Source organism: Scophthalmus maximus, chromosome 8 (genome assembly GCF_022379125.1).
Source record: "Scophthalmus maximus strain ysfricsl-2021 chromosome 8, ASM2237912v1, whole genome shotgun sequence".
NCBI lineage: Eukaryota > Metazoa > Chordata > Actinopteri > Pleuronectiformes > Scophthalmidae > Scophthalmus > Scophthalmus maximus.
Window position 1 is genome coordinate 15,032,854 of NC_061522.1, and position 14,504 is coordinate 15,047,357.

Sequence of the window (14,504 nt, forward strand, 5' to 3'; positions counted from 1 at the left end):
TCCAGTCTCAGGGAAGTCAAAAGTCACTGCTCAGACCTGTATCTACATTGACTGCCTGCAGGAGAGGTCAGATGTTCTCAGTGAGGCTTATTTAGTGACCGTTGCACTAAACTATGTGTGCCGGTGAAATATTTGGGATGGGATTTTTAATTATATCTTGTCTAATGTGTTTATAAAATTGCCAGATGAGGCCGAACGTATTGATGTACTCTTCTGCATCTGCCCGAGTTGGTTTTCTCTGATCGGTATGAATCAAGTGTTGATGGTTAACATTCATGTCAGTTCATTAGAAATTGAAACAGCCCAACAGCAACTACGTTCCAACAAAATCGTCACGAATTGTGTGGCTTGTTCGCGTCTGCATAAAAATATTCAAAGTTAGACCGGAAAAAGACCACGTCTGCCTTCAAAATAAAATCAGATCATTCGGGCCTCGGTTAAAATAAATAAATAATGTGAACTCAGCATGAGATTTACTTGTCTGTAACTTGAATATACATTACACTTGCACAAATTTGATTGCCAACGTTTTTTGCTCAAGTTATAAAATAAGTATTATTATTGGATTTGAGGAAATTCGCCTTCTCTTAAGATTGACAAAAGTTACAGATTGGGTCGTGTCATTTTTGGGCAAGCGAGCAGATGTGCATTGAGTCGACCACTGAAACAGGACAGGTAAGACTAAAACGTCCTAATCCTGCTTTTATTTTGAGAGAGGGTAGCGGATGTGCTTCCACGTCTCACCCCCCCGACCCCGTCTGTCCGCCTGCAGTCTTCCCCAGCATCAGCTTCAGTCTGAGCCGCCTGGGCTGAGCAGACGCCTGTCCGGATGGAGGGCAAACCGTTCACCTGATCCGTCGCGGCACTCGTGGGGTTTTTGGGGCCACGAACGACGCATGGAAACGTAGTCGTTTGGATATATTTTTTTTCCCCAAGAGAAAGCGGCTCAAGTTGAGAGTAATATTCCACGAATATGAATGTGAAGCCATCATGTTGCATCAGTCAGCGTGATTTGCTATGGTGACACTACAAGCTAACCCCGAGCTAGCAGAGGGATTGTTTTGGGAGATACCTTTTTTTTTTCCCGAAGAAAAAAACAACAACCTCATACCCCTGCACATGAATTGGCTTTTTTTGCGTGTGTGAATTTTTTCATCAGGCTGGAACACAAAGGGGAATGTCTAACCAAGGGGTGAGGAGAAACGGCCCAGTGAAGCTGCGGTTGACAGGTAAGCGAATCGAACCCCCCCCCCCCCCCCCCCGCGCGCGCGCCGCACGGAAACGTTAGCACGTTAGCACGTTAGCCTGCTAGCCAACCAGCTTCACCTAACATCTGCTGGTGGCTGAAGCGACAGGACACAGTCGAGTGGAACAAATAAACGTTTCAATTCACATCACACCTCGTGTTTATTATGTGTGTGTGTATATATATATATATATATATCACTCGTAAATGGTTTTTAATGGTAACTGAACGTGACACACGTTAGCCCACCAAGCAGCGCGGAGAGGCGACACACGAGCCAGACTCGTTAGCGAAATTCATCAGCACGCGACTGTAACATGTTCATGCTGTGGCTTAATAACTTGTTCGCCGGCCAACGCGACTTGTGGCTCGTTGCCACCGCGGCGTCGTTGTGTTGTGAAAAGTGACCTCCGATCGAAGTACGTTGGCAAGTTAGTGTGCAGCGATGCCAATCGATGCGTGGAGGGTCTCGGCGTGGCTTGACGTGGTTATTGTCCGTATCGTCAATGAAACACGATCATATCTGATCACGCTGCACGAGTTCTCGTCCCATTCTGTGCAGTCATGTTCCAAGGAAGTGGAATATTTACCACGTGCAGTTTACGAATCCCATATTACAAATTGCTTCTCTTGAGTTGAAAGCATGTACTACTTTCTGGTGCTGCTGTATTGAGATAGTTTCCTTCACTGTGGTCTCTAGACAATCACAGAGGAGAAGCACTGTTATTTACAGGATATGCATTTTGTAACTTGGCAAACATTTGCCTGTGTGAGCTGCGACCTTGGTAGGAGGGAGAGGGCATTTTTAGGTTCAACCTGCATTGACTGCTGTGTGCAGGAACCACATCATCAACCTTCACCTCTCACCATCTCCTGGTGGAAAGCGCAGTGAATGACGAATCTGATGGTGTTTGGCCAGTGCCACTGATCAACTGAGGCGTAGAACTGTCAACCTGAAAATGTTTTAACCTGTACCACTGCCATTTCATTTTGTAAGACTCCCAACAGTGCGGAATACCTTTGAATTCCCTCAGCATGGATTGATGGTGTTCGATCACAGAAGGGTTGTTGGTAGAGTTTAGGTCACATCATGTGAAGGAAGTGTCCTTTCACTGTGCAGTGATTGCTGCAAGTGAACAACATGCTCATTCACCTACAAGGGTAGATTAATACTGTAAAGCTCTTGAGACAAACCCAACCGTCCGTCCCTCTCGACTGCCCTGGGTTTCGTTTTCTATCTTTTTTTCACCCGTCCATATGGAGAATGGTTTTAAATGGGCTGCAGTGGTCTTCAGACGGAATCCCAGGAATGTGAAACCTCAGAGAGGAAATGGAAGTCTTTCTCCATCATAGACATATCCTCTGTCTGTCCTACACTAGAGAGAAGGCGTTAGGACGTGTGTGTGCGTGTGTGTGTGTGTGTGTGTGTGTGTGTGTGTGTGTGTGTGCGTGTGTGTGCGTGTGTGTGCGTGTGTGTGTGCGTGTGTGTGTGTGTGCGTGTGTGTGCGTGCGTGCGTGCGTGTGCGTGCGTGTGTGTGCGTGTGCGTGTGCGTGTGCGTGTGCGTGTGTGTGTGTGTGTGTGTGTGTGTGTGTGTGTGTGTGTGTGTGCGTGTGTGTGTGTGTGTGTGTGTGTGCAGAGACGTTGGGGTCCATATGGTAGAGAGCGACCAAAATTGCTGCTCACACGGTGTTGATCAGTGATGCTGAGTAAACATTTAGACTGGTGCGTTCATTGAAACTAAACATGTGTGTTTGGTTGTGGCCTCACTTGATTTATGTGTCTGATTCCGTGTGCATTTAGACCTAACATTGCATACCAGCCATAGTCCAGTTTTACTCTGTCTGCTCTGTGGTCTCGTAGTTAGCATTTTTTTCTTCTTCTCTAAGACAGAAGAGGAATTGGTAGAACCCAAAGCTCAGATCTAGAGGAGTTTCATCCTCATTTTCTGTATGAAGAATTAAAAGCCCCCAGCAAATGAAAATAACATTACCTGTGGTGTTGGTTGGTGACTTGTCCTGGTAGTTTGATTGCATCTCTTATTTGCAATCTATAGTCTCATTTCTGTTTCCCAGCTGTCATCCCCTGCTGGCCACCCTACATTCAAAATGTTGGCCAATCAAATTACATTAAAATAATGGCACTGCATTGGGGTTCTTGCTTCAGAAGGCTATTGTCATCAAAATTCAGTTTTATAATTGTGGATTTCAAAGTTCATTTTATTGTGGCTTGCTAGTAAATAGCTTTATGGGGAATAGACAAGTTCCCCCTGCAGAGGCTCTGGTTTTATTTATTTGTATTCTGCAGATTCAGCTAAAAGTCTGCACAAAAAAAATAAATAATTGTAGTTCTTCTTATCAAAAGAAGCTCAGCTCAAGTCAGTTTTTTTCTGACTGCATTCCTCGCAATAATAAAACATTTGACTGGTTTTGTTCTTGAAATCCTCTGGCCAAAGTGAAGCTTTTCCTTAGCTGCTTGCACAGATTCACTGCAATTCTAAATGTATCTAGACAAGTTGACATTATGTGAGGGAGCTGCATGTGTGAATGCAAAAGAAAATGCAAAATTTACGTCATTTGCTTCACTCGCTCGAGTTGAAATATTTGAGCGACGCTGTGTTGCGAAAGACTAAGTGTTGAGACTCAACTGCAGGGTAGATTATCGGCTTCCTGTTTACGCTGGTGCGCTAATGCTCAGTGTACTTGAATGGTGATGTACGTTTTCAGGTGTGTTAGTGTGGATAGTGATCAATACTGATACGGAGCTGAAATGCTTGTGTGGACAGAGATCGTTTCAGGTTTAAAACACATTTTTTAGAACACGTAGAAAACAAAGTATGGATGTAGCCATAGTTTGCCACCCATACTGGGATCCTCTCCTGTCATGGCAGTGGATTAGAATTTGTGTGGGGTGGCCTTACACAAACACTGCAGGATTTTAATTGTATTCATCCCCAGTTTAGTCATACCACACTGCATTCAAATGCCACCTTATCAACGCTTTTTTTGGGATCCTCCCTAAGGTTGGAATATTTATCTGTGACAGCTGCTCTTTGGAGCTTGAATTAATTTTTAAAAATTGTGGTTTGAGTTTGCAGGAAGGCGGTGTGTCATCATGTCCCCTCTGAGGTTGTTGCCAAGCACATAAAATACAGCAATCTCGGATTTTGAGAGCCATTATATTGAATGCTACAGGAAACTGACAGTTGGTGTAGTTCCCCCTCTGTCTCCGTTGCAGTGACAGTTGGTGTAAGATTTTATTGAAAATCAACAAAAATGCTGTTATCGCCCACCTTCCATCACTGGATTGTATCTGGAGTTGCTTTAATGTGAATGTCATGAAATGTACATGGTGATGAATCCATCTCATTCAGATATGGTCTCATGGCTGCACTATGCTTTTGCTGCCTATGCTGCTCAGGAGGGAGCCTGTCTATGTGATCCATTTCCTCCATTAGCCTCCAGTTGGCACACAGCAAGCAGGGAATCGCTGGAAGAATCATCTCAGGATTTTTCCTGGTGTGCGTGCATGTGTGTGTGTGTGTGTGTGTGTTTGTGTGTGTGTAGTGTGTAATTTAAGATTTAGGGTTAGGATAAGATTTTGGTAAGGACTAAGGTAAGGGGCAAAGGAATGCATTTTGTTAATCAGTGTCTCCCATGCGGATAGTGGAACAAGTTGATGTGTGTATGACTGTGTCCCTTATGTTAACACTTTAGAAAGTGAGTGCTGGAGCACGTGTGTGTGTTGAAGGGGGGAAAAGCCAGGATGCTGGTGATTAAGATAAAGATCCAGCCTCCATCCCTGGCCCAGCATTAGCACTGGGGCAGAGTGCATTTTAGGGAAGTTCTCTGGGACCACTGTCAGCTTGCTTGTATGTGCAAGGGGATTGCCTGTGTTCTCAAAACTGAAGACAAACACACACTTTCACGTGCACACACACACACACAGACGCCCTCATACGCAGTTGAGCTTCCACAGGATGTACCTTAAGCATGCAATGCTGAGCTAAATTAGGCCTGTCGACTTCCTAAAACACGAAGAATGGATGTTACAAAGAGTTCATTATTTGTGATAGTGAGAACCCAACAGAAACTGTCAACTTTCAAGTTATGATACCCACATGGGGTTTCCCAGGATAATTATGCATTAATATGGATGAGCTTTGATCATATGAAAGTTTTAGGAGGATTGAAAAAAACAAAACAATGTATGAGAATAGATGCATGTAAATGTTAAATATTTACAGTGGCTTTTTAAATTAAAAAAAATCATATAAAGCAACCTGAAATGAGAGGAAATACGATTATTTGCATTTCTCTGTTTGTTTCACGAACTGTCTTCTTCAGCCTCACCTTGAAAGGATTAAGTTGTCAGAATTACTCGCCAGTCTTGCTGGCCTCTCTGTTTGATTTGAATGAAAGCTGATTACATAGTGATGGTCACATTTAATCAGCACATTTTGAGCCGCTGGTTGTGTAGGGACTTGGGCTATTTATGTTCTGGTGCTGTTTCATTTCCAAGTGGCTTTTTGCCCTTTAAACAACACAAAGATTTGACAGTTGAAACATGGGCCAGAGTTAGTGATCATGATTCATCAGCACACAATAGACGTGAGTCATACACCGGCATGGTTTTTGTATTGCTCCCTGTTTTAAATATATATACAACCCCTAATTTAGGGTCAAGCTATACTCTGGCAGAAAGTACAGTTTGACCCAGTTATGAGGCCATCAAAAAGCATGGCACACAAATTCTGACTGCTGCAGAAATAATCTCAAAGATCCTAATTTCCCCCAATTTTATCTACATCTGAGAACTCTAGGCTAAAAATATTTATTTTCTTGATTTCCGCAATTTTTTTTGCATTTCAGTGCCCATGAGAGGCAGCAATGCCTGTGCCTCGCTGCTGCAGCACCAGTGTTATCCTGAGTCTCGACGTCTTTCCCATTTTTCACATGACATGCAAAAATAGACCAGGCCATCATACCAGTAACATTACATAAAAGAGATTGTCCTAAGTGATTAAACCACGTGACTGCTTTCTGGTTACATCTTTTCACACCACAGACATCTTGTCAAAGAGGGATGCTTATTTTTATTACTATTCATGACCATTATCAAAGGCAAACTCAAAGTACAAAGATGGAGCTGGTAAGATCAGCACTCAAGCAGCAGAGCTGTGCAAGCTGCAGCAGTTCAGCGAGGTAGCCATACACGTGCAACGCAGGCAGTGTACAAGGAAAAATGTAGAAGGTTGCTCATTAACTGTAGCTACCCAGACTCTTCCAGATAAGAAAGCATTAGCTGTTGTGTACGCACCTCATATCTCTGGTCCACCACATTAAAAAAATAGGGTTTTTTATTTGGAGGTTGATTTTTCTTTGCACTCCACTGCCTGTTTTTTGAAGCCAGAGATTCAGTTCATGCTCTCTTAGCTAGGATGTGTCGAAGCTTACATGCTCATTTCCATATTGCTTACCTCTGGCAGACACTTAAATATCAGACACTTCCTGTTTGACTTGGCCTCTTGTGTTTTTCTGAGCCTGTCTGTCACTGTCACATCTCTGAACATGCAGTGCGATACTTCCTCTGAGATTTGAAGGGAGGCAAGTGTGTGAGTGTGTATGCACACACACAGACATGTGAGAGCATAGATGTGTTTTTAGCTTGGACAGTGTGCGTGTGTATACTGTACATTCTTGCTTGGTAGCCTCTGTGTGTGTGTGTGTTTATGTGCTTCAGCTCAAACATTTTATACTTGATCTGCCAAGACAAAAGAGCAGCCCATATAGGGCAGTCCCCTGGCTGCTGCTGTCAAACCCGCTGTTTTCTTCACTTCTTCCACCGGCTCATCCAGTCTTCATATTTATTTTTTGATTTGCCATTTTATATTGTGAAAACAATGCATCCTCACATAATTTCTGACCATTATCATTATAGTATTTATAAAAACACAACCCAGAGTTGTCATTTTTCACAGTACATTCGGACATTAATCAAGAAGACAGCAAAAATTTCCTGAAGTAATCCTTCACATTTATGAGCAATCACATTGTGCACCATACCAAATGACATGGTAAGATGTGGTAAAGAGGTAAAAAGATTTAATTTACATGTACTCATTTGGCATATGCCAAATTTATCCTGAATCACTTACAACTGAGGGGCAAAACTAAAGCTTCAGTACAGTAGAGTTGCTTTCAGATATTTACTGAAATCCAGACATTTTCCTAAACTTCGTCGGAGGGGCTGTATGTGAGAACGTAAATGTCCACAAGTGTTCCTCTGGACATTTTCAGGAACTTTTCCTGCCAGCCCTCTAGTGAAGTTTCTAGAAAATGTCTGAGTGAGTCCATGTGAGAATGCAGCCGGAAAATCTCCATGAAATCCCCAGCGAGCAAGTGAGCGTGTTGATGACTGTAAACAAAAACACTGCTTTCCACAGCGGAGTTATCATCTATCGTCATCTATCATTAGGCATGCTCTACCCAGACGCCATAGAATTTTCGGGGAACTTTCATGTCGTGTGACATTTTTTTTTTTTTCGTGTGAACTTGTCTGACCTGGACAATCTCCTGCTGCGTACATCATATGTGATAGAGAAAATCTCAAGTCTCAATTTTCTGGAGTTTGTATCTGAAAACATCTTCGGAGAGCTTGTAGTGAGTACTAAGTGCTAAATCTGTTCAATAAGACAAAGTGTGCACCGAAAATTAGTGCTAGTGAGGCATTGTCGGGTTTTAGAGGTGTTCGGAGGTGATGAGTCGATCTCTATCTTTAAGTACCTCTTAAGATTTAAAGTAAATGGATCTGAATTTCAACTTTCTCATCCCCTCAGAGCCGTTACACAATGTAAATTTGTCAGTTTGCTTACCAAAATTTTAGTTTGGTCGCTCTGTGGACAGCTCACTGGTCCGCTGAATGAGCTACTGCTGTGAGTCGATTCCTCTCTCACTCTCATTTTTCTCACATAATATATTTGTGGGCAATAAAGAATATTCCATTTCTTTACCTTGAGAAGATCTTGGGTTGCTTTCACGTCGTCTTTTGGGTCCATTATCCATCTCTATCAGGAAACACCGTCCTACCAGTTTTGCAGCATTTGGCTGAATCTGAGCAGAAAGTGAAGCCTTACACAGAATTCACCCTGCTACTTCTGTCAGCAGTCACATCATCAATTAACACCAGTGACCCAGTTGCATTGGCAGCCATACAAGCCCATGCCATAATACCGTCTCCACCATGTTTGACGGATGATGTGGTGTGCTTTGGCTCTTCTTCATACTTTTCTCATCCCATCATTCTAGTACATGTTAATCTGGCTTTCATCTGTCCAAAGAATCTTATTCCAGAACTGTGGAACTTGGCTTTTTTTCATACTTTCTGGTGAAGTCTTATCTGGCCTTTCTGTTCTTGAGTGTATCAGTGGTTTGCACCTTGTTGTAAATTATCTGTATTTACATTCACAATGGCTTCTCCATTATTGAAGACTCGGACTATGATGCTGTTCCCCTGACTTTTCTTGACCTGGTTAGATATTTGGAAGGGGGTTGTTCCTCACCAAGGAAACAATTCTGCAATCATCTACTCTAGTTTTCTTCCATGGTCTTCCAGGAAAGTTGTTTTGATTTTGCCACTTTAAAAAAATATGGCAGTTTATTTAAAATGGTAGAAAAATAACTTTCTAATAATTTGTGTTTCACATTTTATTTTTATTTTTTACAGCTGCTGTTTCAATGTACTTACAAAATAAGCGTGGGCTTGAAGTGAGAGACAAAACACATGACTCTGTTACACCAGTTTCAACCTTGGGTAGTAAACAATAGTGAGATGTCTAGCACACAAAAGACCTTCCTTGCAGTGATGGTATACATCGTTTCCTATTTCAATAGGCTGCATTTAAAAGCCTAAACACTGAAGCCCGTTAGTTGATGTTTGAATCTTTTCCCCCGGGCGTCTGAGGCAGACGTCAGTGCTAGACTCTATTAATTAAGTGTGAAATGGTCTTAGTTTACGAGATGCATAAGAGCCCTTGTGTAGAAATACAGACTCTTTGCAAAGAAGAAGAATTGTGCTGGTTAAGGACCTATTTTTCATTTACAGCAAAGGACTTGGCTGAGTCATATGGCTGTGAATGTGGTGCTGAATTGCAATCCAGCGTAAATATTCAGTGCTATAGATTAGACTGGGTGCACAGTCCTTGTCAGGAAAGAGATGAGGCGACTGTGTGTGTGTCTGCTTGATCTTGCCTCTATCGTCACTGGGGTCACTTTGTTGTGGTTATTTTGTAGTGCAGCACAAGGCTCTATACCCAAACGTCCTCCAGTTCTGTTTAGTCTCCATCACTAGCATATATTTCAATTGACCACGCACACTTCACAGGTTCTATACACTCATTCACTTCTCATCGGGCCCTCATGGTCATACGGAAACGTTTTATTTAATTCTATGATGCAGTTGTTCCGGCTGCGTTTATAGTCAAAACATGAATTCCCACAGCACATTTGGTAATCCCAAATATCAAAATGTATATATGTTCGCCAATAACACGACTCATCTCAAAGCTGAAATTATGGTGAATGGTGCAATACCTAATTTAAATATTTTTTAAAGTATTTAACTGGAGTCATCCTTTGTTTCAAATTTACAAAATAGAATGATAAAAATGTAAAACATGTAAAGACTAAATTATGTTCACTTTAATTTTGATTTATCAGTTCTGTTTTTAATAGTACATTGCCATGGGAATTAATTGCAGAATTGATTGCAGAAGACTAACTTGACTGCCAAGTCTGGCACTTCTTCATAACCCTGCGCGCCGTGAGCAGGGTATTGTTTTCCCCGGGGTGTGTGTATACAAAATAACTCAACAATGCATGAACAGATTTTCCCCAAACTTGGTGGAAATATTACTTGGGAATGTTTCTCCAGAGGATTTAACTTTTTGAGCTGATTGGGTGGGGGGGAATGACACATGCACACAGTATGCTCTTACAGAACAGGGACGGTATTTAGCTGCTAAGAACTGTGCGCTTAGTCAGGTGAACGTGCATAAGCAGTATCTACTGCCAGTTTATGCTGAATTGCGCCTGTCTGGGGGAAAAAAAACTTTATGGATGATTTAATGGGGCCACTGACGTTGGCGGGATTTCTCGCAGTGCTGCTGAGTGTGTTTGTGAGAGAGCGTGCGTGAAAGCGGGGCAAATAGCTTGCCATACATGCATCTCTACAATGACACAATGGTGCAAAACACAAAGTCAAACCTTTTTATGTTGTAGAAAAAAGTTTGTGTCATTATAAAACTGTGCTGGAACCATTTAGTATAGATATATAGTGTATATGCCAGAGCCCGACCAATATGGATTTGTCGGGGCCGATGCCAAAATCGATATTAGGGGGTACAAGATTCCCGATAGCGATACATTGACAGATATATAAATATATATATATATATATATATATATATATGTATGTGTATATATATAAATATATATATATATATGTATGATGTATGATGATTCTAAGATATTCGTCGTTATTTAACCTTTATGACCAAGAAATGTAATTGAGGCTTGATATTTTAGTTTACCCATAAACTAAATCATAAAAAACAGATAAAAATACAACCAAATTAATAGAACTTGAATTAAGAAAAAAACATTATTTTACCTTAAGTGTTTGATTTGATTTGTTTAATTTGATTTGACCATTATTTATCTCGAACCGATCACAATATATCAATTAAAAATAGAAAAACTAAATATTTTCCATGACATAAATATCCAGTTAACATAAATCTTGTACATACATCATCTAGGTTTGAGAAGGGACAAAAAGAAGCAGAAGCTGATCTGGTCCTTCTTTACAGCTTCAAATTAAATAATATAAAGCTTCTCCATCTTATTCTTGTCAATGAGTATTGGTTTGTATCTTTTTTTGAAAACTTGAATATTATTGCTAATTATGTGTTTCCTCATCAAGGTCGTTCCAAAGAGAAACTCCACAAACTGAGATGAAACATAAATGCACATTTAAAGGCTCATATCAGTTGGCCGATGATATCGGTTGGGCTCTAAACATTTCGGCCGATACCGATATGTCTAATTATATTCTAATACCGGCCAATATTAATCGGCTAACTGATATATCGTTCAGGCTCTAGTATATGCAACACCAACTTACCACCAGTTACTTGCTGGCATATAATACTTCATGCAGAATATTTAGGCTCACCATGTGGTTCAGCAGTACTGTTACTGACTGCATCATTTGTCTTCCTTTTCCAATGATCTATAGACACAAAGCTAGAGTCAGAACTGCAGTTATCTAACCCATGGCTCACCTGGCAGTAGCTCAGTTACAGCCGTCTGGCTACCGTGATAATGGCACACAAAAGGCCCTCTCTGCTTTTCATCTCCCAGTGAGGTACATTGCCAAATGATTTTGGCAATCCCTGAAAGTATATATTAATCTACACAAACAAACCGGTATTTTGTTATTGCAGCCCCTAAATCCCAGGATTTAACAAGATCCACCTTTTCCCCTGTTTCTTTACCATGTTCATCTTCAAATCAAATGTCGCTTGTGGGAATCCGGAGCGCCACACGTTTTTTGCGGATTATCTTTCTCGTCTGTGCTCAGATTTCATACTGTGGGGGAAGTACCGGGCTTCTGGCTTGTGGATTTATACCCTGTCATTTCATTGATACATTTGTTTTCAGTTGACTTCTGGATTTTCCTATTAGGGTTAGCACATTTAACACGACCACAGCAAAGCATACTTAGAGTGGGAGCTGTTCTAGAGAGATTTCAGCTGTATGCAGCTGGTCAGGCCCCTGTTAACTCACGATGAACACTATTTGATATCTGATCCGGCCTTAATGACTAGTTTGGAAACACTGCTGTTAACTATGACAAATTCATGCTGGCTCTGTATTGTCAGCCACGGTCTTGATATCACAACACAGCGCTGTATTTTAGGAAGAATTTGGTATATTAGGAGACTCTGGCTCAGTAATGAAATCTCACAGGGCACCACCAGTCTCATAACTAATTTTACCATGCAATACACAGTGAGATTACAAGCTCTCTGCTGGACCAAAACCTCTTAGTGCGTAAGAAATTAGGCTGAAAGACGATCTCAGGACTCAGCAACAAACGGGTCCAATGAATACGAAGAATGAAGTAAAATTTCTTATACATTTATAATCCTGTTCCTGTTTGCATCATTATCATATTACAACATAGCCATCCCCTTTTTTCCCCTAAATACATTTTTTGAAACTTCTAAGACTTTGTTTGTTTCAGCCGATCCTTAGTTTTATCTGCTTTCCAAATAACTTGGAAGAACTTGGTGGCATCTGTGTGCTTCGGAGCAGGGAAATGGAAAGACTGAACACCTCAGTATTGCATAACAGCCTCGGACAGGAGAGGAGGTGGGCTTCAATATGCAGAATACATTAAACTTTCCAAGTGCTTCAGGAGGATTTTCCTGCAGAAGTATCACGTTTTTCTTTTCATAGGGCTAGGGCATAATATTTCTGACAGCCTATGCCTTATGAGGGAAGGCTGAAAAAACCTCAGTCTTAAAAACTTCATCTGGAACATGTGCAAAGGCAGGTAATTGGTCTACAAATGTGATTTCTCTTTTTTTGCTCTCGCACTTGAATGCATCCTGCCTATCTTTGTTCCTTTCTACTGCCTGAACTCTCTGACTCCCCACTGCAGCCTCTCATCATGTCGTTGCATCCTGCGTTTTTCTCTTCAGTCTTTCACTCTCTTTTCTTTCGTGAACAGGATGTCCCCTCATCTCTCTGTCATTTCTCTGTACTTCTTCCTCTCCCTCGCTCAGCCCCGGATTTAGTCCAGACAGCTGACAGACAACTCTGCCGGTGTGGCTCCAGTCTGGTGTTTTTTTTATTTTTTATCTGTTTTCAACTTGTGATGTACGCACGCAGGCACACACACACACACACACACACACACACACACACACACACACACACACACACACACACACTACATCCTGTATTGACTCCTCACCACAGTATGGCACTTAGTGTGTTTGTCTAAGGAGTCTGTTGGAGGATTCCTTAACAAAAATAATGAATTTATTTGTATTTGAATTACTTATGGCCATTTCTTGGCCAAGTATATTGGCCAAGAAATGTTCAATAATACTAAATGTTTTTAGCCATATGGTTTGCTTCAATCTTCATCTTTTAGAACAATGTAAATTCAGGCATTTTAGTATTAACTGAAGAAAAAGACTGAAAAAGCTGATTTTCTCTTGATTCCTAGAAAATGAAAAATGTGGAAACGAAGCAACATTAAAGAATGCAGGGATGTCAAGAGATGAGTCAGTCTTACTAGGCTAGAATAATAATTATTTACTAGTGCGACTAAAGAAAATACTTTTAATTTGTAACTGGTACTTTTGAACAAACCCAGTGGAAGCAGGAAGGCATCCCACTCTCTCTGAGCCTGTGTTTTCAGTTTAATTGTGGGAGAGAGACAGTCATAGGACGTGAGGGATGCAGTGGTTTTTATTGTGGAGATGAGGATCAAATAGCTTGGACGGTTCCACTCTAAACAAGATCAAAATAACAGCAGGTTTTACCACCTGTTTTCCGAAGGTTCAGAAGGAAAAGAAGAGGATTTGTAACTAATTATTTAGCATTAAAGGGTTTTGTTTTTTGGATATCATTTTGAAATGAACGTGGCAATCCAGCTGCTCGGTGACAACTCTCCTGTTTGAATCACGTTCTCAATATAGCTGTAAAAACAACAGCACAAAACAATGTGTCCTGAAACGTTTGCTGAGGTAACCACAAGGGTATAGAGAATAGAGTTTGAATTTGGACACTGGAAAGAAACTTAGCTGTTTTGACTTAAAGGGGCAGTAAGCGATTTTGGAGAAAGCTTTGTTGTTGTTCGGATTTAACTGCTCTGACAAGGCCGCGAATCCGCATCCTCGGGTATGGGAGCCCGGCGCACTAACCACTAGGTAAAAACCACGGAGTTGCAGCACCACCCACTAGCCCGTTTCTTAAGGTGTCAACGAATGATGTTTACAAACTGCTCTCGCAGTGTTGTGAGGTGCGATCGGCACCATTTTATTGTTTTCGATTCACAGAAGCAGGGCTGAGCCGAAAACCCATATTTTTTTCCGGCGCACACACAGAACCGACAGCTGACAGTGGACAGTGAGGAAATATTTGCTGATTTTTACAAAACATGTATAGGAAACTTCCTATGCAA

General features: G+C 41.3%; 1 protein-coding gene across 2 annotated transcripts in view; it reads left to right on the forward strand.

The window, feature by feature from the left end:
• The first annotated feature begins 767 nt into the window (after positions 1-767).
• Positions 768-14,504, forward strand: part of LOC118312588 (E3 ubiquitin-protein ligase SMURF2) — a 54,399-nt gene continuing 40,662 nt past the window's right edge. Inside the window, exon 1 of one of the 2 annotated variants that reach the window (XM_035637303.2) lies at positions 768-1,229. In XM_035637303.2, the coding sequence (XP_035493196.1) occupies positions 1,178-1,229 (52 nt within the window). In that variant the 5' untranslated portion in view covers positions 768-1,177. The remainder of the gene's footprint in view (positions 1,230-14,504) is intronic. The other variant, XM_035637304.2, reaches the window with a different exon arrangement.